Source organism: Aptenodytes patagonicus, chromosome Z (genome assembly GCF_965638725.1).
Source record: "Aptenodytes patagonicus chromosome Z, bAptPat1.pri.cur, whole genome shotgun sequence".
In the NCBI taxonomy this organism is placed as follows: Eukaryota; Metazoa; Chordata; class Aves; order Sphenisciformes; family Spheniscidae; genus Aptenodytes; species Aptenodytes patagonicus.
Genome location: NC_134982.1, coordinates 30,652,252 through 30,663,236, shown reverse-complemented (window position 1 = coordinate 30,663,236; position 10,985 = coordinate 30,652,252). Strand labels below are relative to the sequence as shown.

General features: G+C 53.6%; 1 protein-coding gene across 1 annotated transcript; it reads right to left on the bottom strand.

Annotated features, from left to right (window-relative positions):
* Positions 1-1,610: 1,610 nt before the first annotated feature.
* Positions 1,611-9,779, bottom strand: DMRT3 (doublesex and mab-3 related transcription factor 3). The gene is made up of 2 exons (XM_076362303.1): positions 9,341-9,779; positions 1,611-2,575 (listed from the first exon to the last, which is right to left on the bottom strand). Exons 1-2 carry the CDS (start codon positions 9,777-9,779, stop codon positions 1,611-1,613), a joined length of 1,404 nt encoding a protein of 467 aa, XP_076218418.1.
* Positions 9,780-10,985: the final 1,206 nt, after the last annotated feature.

Genomic DNA, 10,985 nt, shown 5'->3' with positions numbered 1-10,985 from the left:
TTTATTTTATTCTCCTTTTTGTGCGTGTTCAGTACCCTTATAAAATACAAGATTCACTGGGTGCACAAACCTTACAAAATATGAAATGCCAAATGAGAACACAGGCATTTGTATCAGCAATGACACCAGATAACACGCCTGATATATATTACAGTTTTAAAGCCCATCTGCTTTAGACTCCAACTTCAGGGCAGCCTCAATTGTTTTTGAGGTGTGGGACTAATCCGTACACCTGACAGGCCTGACAGCCATTTCATCTGCATTCAGAGGTGTCTTTTGGAAAAGCCAACTGTCAAGCAGATGCGGTCACTTATGAACAGTTGAAAAAATGGCACTAAAACCTTAACAAACTTCTAAGTGGACAATTAATTTAGTAGCATTCCTCATCTGAAGCAATTCCTAATGTTACTCTGACACACCTAAGATACGCAGTGTAATCAATGCATGCAAACATGCAATAAATTGTTCCAAACCATTACATTTCTAGATTTAGGGAAGTTGCCATTTGGCTAAACATTATTTTAAAGAAATACCTGCTATTACATCCTATCTCCTTTTTTCTACTTCTACAGTACAGGAAAAAAGATGCTTCTGAAGCATCGGGAGAGACTTTTTTTCTGCTTGCTGTGACTGTAGCAAGCTCTGCTTTACTCAGCTGAGCTTGGAAGTGTCTGCAGTACATAGCCAAGAGACCTCAGCTTCCCTGATGACATTTGCCTAATCTCAGTCGCAAGCTACAAGGCAGGGAAGCAGAACCTGGACTTGGAAAAAGAGGCTTCCCTTGACTGCAGTTGCTTGAGCTGGACATTTTAACCTCAGCTGAGGATTAATCAGCTCTCTATCTTCAGAAATGTTATTTGCCCAGTATAAATGACATAAACCAAGATCATCATCTTAGTTTATTTTTCTAGAGTCCTTAGCATGCTACATTAACCTGACAATGTTTAATCTTGTGTTCATTTCACAATACACTTCATGCAATTCACAGCTGTAATTGGTTTTACACTGACATTACACATTTCGACCTAGACATGGGAAAAGAATAACTCTTAATATTATTTCTCTGAAAAGTGTTCAAGCTCAAACGGCGCAGAAGCAGCTCATGCTAGTTTCATGTGCATGTTTCTTTCTTCTGCCTTTTCTTTCACTGCAAGGATGATCACTGGCATAAGATGGTTAAGGTCCTTGTTTTAGTCCATTTGCAATTGAACTACGTTTGTTTGATTTCTTATGTCCTGAGGAGTTCTCTCTTATAAAACAGCATTCAAGTATTCTGGTTTAACATCCCCATTTTTCTGAGTTAAGGAACAAAGTAGACCTTGGGCTTCTGTTTCCATCATGAGTCTTCCAGAGTCCCATAACTGATAGCCGTAAAGTCTTCCTTTGTAACACACACTCAGCGCTAAAGCCAGAGTATTGCTATTTGGCATTATCCAGTGAAGTGCAAGAAATTAAATAAGTTATGTCTTTATTGCTAGAGTACAATACCAAGCAAAGTCACTTTTTAATACAATTGCAAGGGTTTCGTAGAGTACGTGTCCCTCCTCTTAGGGCTCAGTAGTTCAGCTGCACTGCAAGTATCACTTAGCTATCACATGTTGTATGTCAGTCTAAGAAGATGTGTTGAGTATTCTTGAGTCTGAAGAATCAGACCTTTCATCATACTCATCTTCTGTGTAAATCGGTTGCTTAGACACAATAGGACACCCGTCATCGGGGATTGAGATCCTAGGATCTTCTGACGAGCGGGAAGGAAGGACAGGCGAGCTTCGGAAAACGCTGGCCGAGTTGCTAGAGAAAGGACTGACATACTGGGACCGCAGCTGGTACTGCTGCTGCAGCGTCATGGTGTTCCACAGGGTGACGTCATTGGGCAGGAACGGGCTGGACTGGTTTCTTGCCAAAGTGTTCCTCAACATCAGCGGGTAGCGTGGTGGCTGAGGGAAAGGGTGCTGCAAAGGTACAGCCAGAGGATTTGGCACAACATTACTGGAATCAGCAGAGAACCTCAGTGTGTCAGGAACCCTAAATGCTGAGCCCACGGACCACTTGGAAGAGGAAATAGGGTACGAACTCAGCGTGTGTTCAAAAATGTGCCCGTTGGAAGGCAAAACGAGACCATCGGATTCTGCAGAAGTTCTCTCCCCACTGGCCACCGAAGACCGACTGGACAGGAGAACCTCTACAGCACTCACCAGATCACCGCCGCACCCCTTCAGGATCAACTCCAGCACGGTTGGCTTTTGGTTAGGGAAGATCTTTTTCAAGACTTCAAGTGGAGGTCTGTTGGCTTTCAAACTGAAAGGTAAAGAAACTGTCCCGGAAGGACCTTCTATCAGGAGGTGGTTCTGCTCTGGGTGGTACTTGGGGCTGTCTGGACGGCTCTCTGTGTTCCCACCATTTTTCTGAACTGCATAACCGACCTCATCCACTGAAACAATTTCAGGGCTTTCTGGGGTGAAGCAACTTTTGGCTTTAGTCATGTCTGGGGAACTCCTTTGGTCTGTGTCTTTGTCACTGTAGGTCTCGGCATTGTCTGCTCCACTGGCATCACCCAACCGCTCCTCATTCATGTCTGCAAAGAGAAGGCAGAGAAGTTAATGAAAACCTGAGGCCAAAAGCTTTTACAGACATTTGAGGACACAGTCTTCTTAAAGTGAACAGAGCAGGATCCTAGAAGGAAAAAAAAAAATGTTTTTCACAGAGATCCTGCTAAAATTAAGGTCTATTTGCAACATCTCATGAGAACAAAACTGCAGAAGAGTACTGTGACCTGGTCTAGGCATTTTATGCTGCCTTATAGATATCTGTCTCATTCTCCCATGTACAAGAAAAGAAGCAGTGGTCATTTTTCTGCTGCATCAAATATGCTGTATCAATCCTTTCTCACTGGTTACAAAGCAGCAACACACCACCCAAGTGCAGGCTTTCTCAGAGGAACTTCAGCACTTTCACATCATAATTCCTCACTAGCACCATCTCACCGACTGTGAGCTGAAGCTATCCAGAGGGCACTTGGGAGACCAAAGTTCCCTCTGCAAGTCCAACAGCATTGGTGGAACCACTCTATCATGACTACTGGCTGAAGGTTAAAGAAGTCTTCAAATAAGTCAGTGTATTCCAGTTCAGGCTCTGCAGAAATTGTTTCCTTCCCCAGCAAGAATCACAGGCTTCTCCTCCAAATCCTGGAGCACAACTGATGCCTAGAAAAATCTGGTTTGGAGAGGACCTCTGGAAGGCAGCTGGTCCAACCTCCCGTTCAAAGCAGGAGTAACCTAAAATGTAGAGGACGTTGCCCATATCCCTGCTCAGCTGAGTTTTAAATAATTCCAAGGATGGAGACTCCACAACCTCGCTCAGCACTTGTTCCAGGTACCTTGCTTTGTGTGTGCTAAACTAAGAAGGGCAAAAGCTGAGTACAGGGCCAAAAACAAGCCCCTTGACCATGCTGTCTCCAGGTAGACACTCAAAAATGGGGATACCCCAAGTCTTTGGTCACTTTGGTAACACCTGGCCAGAGTATGGAAACCTTTGAAATAAGACTGCTTGTCAGAAAGAAGAAGAGAAAAAGAAGAAAGGTTGACAGCTTTCATAGTTTATGCACAAGGGGGGCAATGTATTTGCTTGAAATTGTTCACAGTCATTTCCCAAGGACGCTGTTCTGCTGGCCTCCCTCAATATACCACAGTGATGATCTCCCTGGGAAGCATGAACGTCTGGGGAAAGGGTCGCTGTCCAAGCTGCAGCTGACTGAGCCTGCTTTAACTGCTTTTGAACACACATATGTGAAAGACTACCTGCAGAAACCAATACAACTATCTGCTTGGTTTCCCAAGCCCCTGGTGATCAGCCCAACTAGATAAAGAAGCTATAAGAAGCAAGGCTCCCAAAATGTGCTGATGGCCACCCCTGCCCAATCAAGATGGATCAAGTTAAAGGCACACAAGCGCCTGAGCCTCGCTGCTCACCACAGACAGCCGTGCCTCCCTCTTGCCCCAGGAACGGGCAGGGCATTTCCCCATGCAGCAGGCTAAGTTTAGTGTTGAACAGATCAGCTTCAGACAAACTCTACTAGTGCAATTTACACGCCTTGAGAAAGGAGTCAGGGTCTGAGCAAGCCTGCACTGAGCGAGAAGCCACTATGTTTGCCAGAATGGGAGCTCTAAAGAACCATGAGATCCTGGCAGAGCACAGCCTGATAGTCAGCATGGCAAAGGGAGTTTCTCCACATGAGGATGGCTGTGCCAGGCAGAAATGATGGGCCATCCTACAGAACTGTGGGATGCTGCTAGTTTGGGCTGCGGAAGGTGAGCATGGGAGTGGAGCTGAGCAATACAGGTGTGCTTCCGAAGATCTCGCCCTTCTCTTTTAGCAGGACAACCTGTTTTGGGTACCCATTTTTATATTGGTTATGATCTCTGTCCAGTGCAAACGGAGAAGCAATAACCCTTCATGTAGGTATATTAGAAAGAAGGCAGTGTCTGTATGCTCTTCTTTATACACTCAGTGCATCAGTCTTGCCGTAGCAGCCAAAGGGGAGTGCGGGAAATGTTTGCCGGTAGCTAACTGGCAACGTGTATCCTTTCGAGGAGGTGGAGAGACCTCGGCATAGCTCATCCGTTATTTGAAAAAACCGTGAGGTTTACACTACCTATCCCTCCTAATCCCTTCACGTGTTCATAATGATGCTTTTATGACAAAGGACAGGATGTTAAAAATAATTCACATCCGAGTGAATGGGCAATTTATACATGGAAGGCTTACCGGGCAGTCTGAGGGCAGCTAATTACCTCTGTCCCTGTCTCGCCAGAGATAGAGAGGCATTTAAGGGAGACGACGGTCCTAATTTCCACATAAATAGATTGCACTGTGGTACCCAGTATTACCAGATGGACCACATGCAGGTAGCCATATTTCAGAACTACTGCGCTTTTCCAGTGTTATCTTTATGGGCTGACAACAAGCATCACTGGGGAGCAAATACATGCTAAAAAAAAAAAATAGACCAAGATTAGATCTCCCTAATACACTCCCTGATCCTGAATAATAATTATTTTCGAGATATTTCAGGGTTTTTTAGTTTTCAGTATCTTTAAAAGTATCCGTATGAGGTTTGGTTAAGCATTTTCTTCAAATTCTGAAAACTCATCCCACTGAAGTTTGTATCTTTATCACCCGCAGGCTGCACAGATCCCGACTCTTAGCCGTGCACAGGTACATTCTCCTCGATCAGCGCAGGTCGTAGCGGTGCATCTCACCAGACCGTGAGGCTCACGGGGTCAGACCCGTAAAACGAGATCTCGGCGGTTTAAATCAAATGCTGCCATTAACGCCAGGCTGGTAAACGTTGAGTTTGGATGCTGTTGCATTGCCCGCCCCCCCCTTCCCCCCCGCCTTTCTGAGAGCATTTCTCGCCGCCGGTGTCCGGCGGTCTTTCCCGGCGTGCTCCAGCCCCGGGCCGCGGCCGCGCGCGGTGTCACCCTCCCCGGCTGGCCCCGGGCGGTGCTTCGGGCGGGCCGGGCGGCCGCTGCCTGCTCACCGGGAGGGCTCCCGGTGGTTCCCTGCCTGGCGGGTGGTGTTTTGACCACGCTTTTTCCTCATCTGAACGCCACCTCCCCACCAGGCTCACGGGGCGGGGAGGGCCGGGCGGAAAGCGTGCTGCGGGGGCTGTCCCCACCTCTTCACGCGAACTGCCGAGATCAGGCTTTTCGTTTGTTTAAAACGGGCACAAAGCAGCAATCGTTAAATAAAGAAGGATTTGGGAAGATACGTTATAAATGTCCTTATGGGGGCACCGATTGTAGGAATATTGCATGCACGTATTAATCCCAAATTTCTATATTTTCAGATACGAATACATCGATTTTGTGTTCAGAATATACAACCCGCTGCTCTTAGCCAAAGATATTTTTTGCACCACTCGTAAGCTTCACGCGAGGATGTTCTAGGCTAGCTTTTCTTTTAGAAAGAAATCTCGTCCTCAGACATTTTTTATGTTTGTGGGTTTTGGGTGGTTTGGTTTTTTTTTCCACACCTTCTATTTCGAATTGCCTGCATTCAAGCGTTCACTTTGCCAGCCCTGAGGAAACTAAGGAAATTGTTTTCTTACCGGTATAAGCGATGGGGAGTATTCATCGAATAATCTGCATGCAGAGACAGATACATACCCAGATCTACAGAGATGCAGTGAAAATACAGATACACATGAAACAGTGCACTGGGAGAACCGTGCATGCATTCACGGTAAAATCTACATTAATAAATAAAGCTGCTACGAATTTGGAGCAATGCATACCCCGATTTTTCCTTGCCTATTTATACATTAAGGATCATGAGGCAAACATTGTAAAGGGACCAAATAAAAATAAAACGGGTGAGAGAGAGAGAGAAGCCGTCCTTCTCGAGTTAATAACTTGTCTGGAAAACTTGGTCTAATACTTTGGAACAAAATTTGCTTCCTTGATATTCCCACAGCTGACTGTCTGTTAAAACAGCTTGCACTTTGATTGTTAGGTCAGCTCTTTCTGCAACACAGATTTTCTTGGATCCCAAAAACATCTGCTATTTTCCCTATTTCTATTATTAGAATGGACTGATACCAGAACTAGCACAAAGCCACATAAAGCTAAGATCGCGTAAAAATTGCGGGGTTTTTTGTGGGGTTTTGGGTTGGGGTTTTTTTTGGTTGGTTGGTTGGTTGGTTTGGGAGATTTTTTGTTTTGCTGTTTCTCTGGGTTTTTTAAATTACTTTCACTCCAGACTTTCTTCCCTATCTTCAAAGGTCTAAGGTACTTTGTAGCAGACTAGTCACTGTTCCCAAACTCACAGAGACTGCTGTGTTGCATTAAGAAGCTGGCTCTGAAATTAACAGAAGACTCAATATAGCGCTATAATTGATTGCTTACAAGCCTTGATAACTATCACTAAGACAGAGAAATGTAACACGTGCTCATGTGGGAGATGAAAGTTCATGAGCACGGTGTCAGGAGGAGGAATTATTCCGGGTTAGCACAGGCAGATGCAACAGGGGTAGTTTGTAGGCGCCTTATTTGCACAGAACGGAACTTTGCAACTGTCCCACAAAAAAAGATCAATTCTGGCAGGAATAAAAATAAACGGATCTGATTCTACCGTACATGGGGAAATACCTCCTCCGTACTGAAAAAAACTTCCAGGAGCTTCACGTCCTGGGGCGGGCTGAGGGAGCAAACAATTGCATCCTCTATTCTGACGGCGGTTTTAATACAGGTAGCGGGGAGAGAGGGAAGAGAAAGAGAAAGCCCTGCCGTTCAGGGCACGCGGGATTGGTCGGAAATAAACAGGTTATCTGCTTAAACAGCGTCTGGTGGCAGGTTGCAGGAGGACCCCCCGAGGAGATCGTTTTCCGCTTTGCTCTCACGCATTCCCATGTTCATAAAAGAGGGGGAAAAAACCGCGCTGTAACAATCAGAGACGGGGGACCGCGCGGGTGAGGTCCGTGCAACCGGGGCTGCTCCCCGGCACCCCCGGTCCCGGGGCAGGGGTGCCCCGGCCACCCCTAACCTGGTCTTACCGCGGGCGGGGCCGGGGGCCGGCGCCGCGGGTCTTGATTTTTGAAGACTTCCCCCGTTATCCCCCCCCCCCCGTAAAGCTGTTCGCAGAAAGTGCTGACTGGCTGGCAAGGAAGAATTTCTCATCAATACACTTTGATTGTATTTTGCAATCAAAATGCCTGTTGCTTGGTAACATTTCACTTGAGCCTGACCTTCCCCAAAAGTTATTGCTATCAAGATTCGATTTACACTGTCCTCCCGTGATTACTGTAATCTTTTAAGCTGGGAAGTTCATATATCAGGGGGAAGAAAAGTTGGGCGTGCAAGTCAATACCGTTCCTATCCGCCAGATTTATATCCTGCTGGCGAAGTTTATTTGTTTCACTTTCTGGAAGGAGCCAAGGAGGCTTTTTTTCCTCTTTTTTTCCCCCGGCCTTTCCCCCACCGTCCGCGCCGTCCCTGCCCCGGCCAAGCGCCGCCGCGGGTGCAGGGGGCGGAGAGGCCCCGCGCCGCCGGGAGGCTGCGGCCAGGCGGAAATTTGAGGGGCGGAGGAACCCCAAGGCCCCGGCCCTGGGGAACGGCCGGCGGAATCGGTCAGAGGTGCGGGGGACGGGGAGGGACAGAGGGCGAGCAGGCGGTGCCGGGGGCCGGCCAAGGGGAAGCGGGTCCCAGACCGCCGGCAACCTCGCCACACCGACGGACCCTGCCGTGCCGCCACCTCGGGCCCCGGGGTTGTGTCTTCCCCAGAGCTGGAGGAGCAGAGCCCCGTGCCGGGGCCCCGGCGGACGCCTCCGGAGTCGGGCCTCCTCCCTACCCGTGCCCTCGGAGAGAGACCGGCTGGTCCCGCTCCCCTAGAACCGCCCCGCGGGGCTCCGGCCGCCCGGCAGAGAGCCGTAAGGAGCCGAGCCGTGCGGGAGCCTCCAGGGTTTGCCGTTCCCCGCCCGGGGCACCGGGTAAAATTTCGTCGCAGTCGCCACTTGTCAGCGGAGCGGGCTGCCAGCGGGCTGCCGGGCATCCCCGACCCCCAGTCGGCTCCCGCTCAGGCACGGGGCGGGAAAGGGGACGGCGGCTCCGGAGCGTTACTTTTGCGTCCAGAAATGTGTGTCACCGATAGGTCGCACTCACAAGGTGCCGGTTGCGGGCGGCGGTTTCTGAGTCAGCATCCCCGACCTGCCGAAAGCCGCCCCGGACGCGGCCCGGCGGGACACGCCAGCGCGGGAGAGAAGCCGAAACAACCGGGTCGCCCCGCTCATCCCCTGCCCCCACCACCACCACCACCACCCCCGGCTCTCCTTGCTCCGCAGAAACCCTCCGGCTCCCGGCGCCGCTTTTGCCCCGAAGCTCCCCGTGGAGGTTTTGTCCCGGACGAGGTCCCGCAGCCCGATCCCCTGGGTGCGGAAAGCCGGGGAGCGTCTCCCGGCCGGCCTGAGGGAACGGGCCCAGAAGTGGCACGTCGGGGGAGCCGGCTGGCAGTGGCGGCGTTTGCCGGTCCCCCCGCCGGTCTCGGCGGCTGCGAGCACGGCTGAGGAGCGGGCCCGGCACTGCGCAGCTCCTTGGTTTTTAAGAGCGACAAAGCGCCCTCGCCGGGATGGAGGAAGGAGTCGGGGCTTTCCCTCCTTCCCCTTCCCACAGCGCCCGTCGGGAGGAAGGGAAAGCCTCGGCCCTTCCTCCCCGGGGCACCCATCCCCCGCGACTCGCCCGTCGGGGTCCCGGCCCGGGCGCTGCCCTCCCTTCCCCTCCTCCTCGCGCCCCGCTCATCCCCCACGCCCCCGCGGCGCCCGGCCCGGCCCTGCCCGGCCCGGCCTCACCTGCCTTGGGGAGCGGCCCCGAGAGCGCGGGGGGCGGCTCGGCGGCCCAGCGCAGGGCGGCGGCGGCGGCCAGCTCGGCGGGGGCCCGCGGCGGCGCGGCGCAGGGCGGCGGCCCCGGCGGCGGGGCGGGGGGCTCGGCGCTGCCCGGCGGCCCCGGGAGGGCGCGCAGGGAGTCCGGGAGGAGGCTCTCTAGGCTCTCGTTGGCCTGCTGCCGGCGAAGCGCCACCTGCGCGGCCATCACCCGCTGCCGTTCGATGATGAGGATGCACTTCTCGCAGGTGCAGTCCTTGAAGCGGCAGTAGCGCTTGTGGCCCTTCAGCCAGGACAGCACGCCGTGGTTGCGGCAGCGGGCGCACTTGGGCGTCCGCTGGAGCGGAGCCCGCGGCGGCTGCGACACCGGGCCGCCCATGTAGAGGTACGGGGAGCCATAGCCGTTCATGCCCGCGGGAGGAGCCCGGCCGGCTCCGGGGCGGAGAAGGGGGCAGCGGGGGCGGGCGGAGGCCGGGGCGGCGGAGGAGAGGAGAGGAGGCGGGCGGCTCTGCCCGCGGGCTCCGCGGGGGGCGCGGCCCCGGCCCCAGGCTGGCGGGGGTAGCCGCCGCCCGCCGCGGTCGCACCGGCGGGCAGGGAGCTGCCGCCGGCCGGAGCGACACTGCCGCTGCCCGCGCCGCCCCGCCGAGCCCAGCGCCCCTCCGCCCGCCCCCGCCCCCCGCCCGCCCCCCTCCGCCACCCTCCTTCCCCCCCGCCGGCGGGGGGATGGAGGGAGGGAGGGAGGGAGGGTGGGAGGGAGGAGGGAGGCTGGGGGGGGCCCCTCTGCCCCGCCGTCGGGGGCGGCGGCGCTGCCCGCGCCGTGCCGAAGGGGTCCGTCCCCCAGCGGGCCGGGACCGGGGCTGATGCCACCCACCCACGCCCCCCGCACGGCTCACCCCGCGTAAGAGCCCGGGGCTGGGGGCGAGCGGGGTCTGGGAGGTTTCCCCGGGCTCCGGACCGGCCCCGAGGGGCCGGGATCTCAAAGTCCAGACGGAGCGTTCGAACCCCGCGCGGGAGCCCCTCGAAAGCCCACGGGACACTACGAGCGGCGGCACGGTGCGTGGCTGCTGCCGTAAAACCGCCTGTGGCCCAGCGCTGCGGGGGTTTTTGAGTCCAAAGTTTTATCAAAGTTTTGAAGCCGCGAGAAGCTGCCCTGGAGCAGGATCTGCCGGGGAGCAGCTGCGCGGAGCCGGGCTGCGCCCGCGTCCCCGCGGGATCGCGCCGCGGAGCCGGGTAGCTGTGGGGGGCTACCTGCCCCAGCGCTATCCGCCGCCTCTCCTGCGTCCCTCGCCACGGCAGCTACTGAAATGCAAACGGTGGCTATAGAAAGGCACGTGCAATTCAGGGCAAGCCAGATTGCTTGCAACCTATTTGATGTGTCTGATGCAGCGGGCTGGTAATTTTCTGTATCTCCGGCCGCGGGGAGGTTTCTCGCTGAAACACGGGTATTTCCAATATGACAGCGAGAACTTTAAATCCAAATGTAATATATTAGTGAAATAAGGTATGGGAATACCGGCTGGGGGGAAACAAATTCACTGCAAGCGTTTATCTGGCCGCGCACCGGCACTTGGCGACACAGAGCCCGCGGGTAGGCAGGGGCTGCTGCTTGGACTTG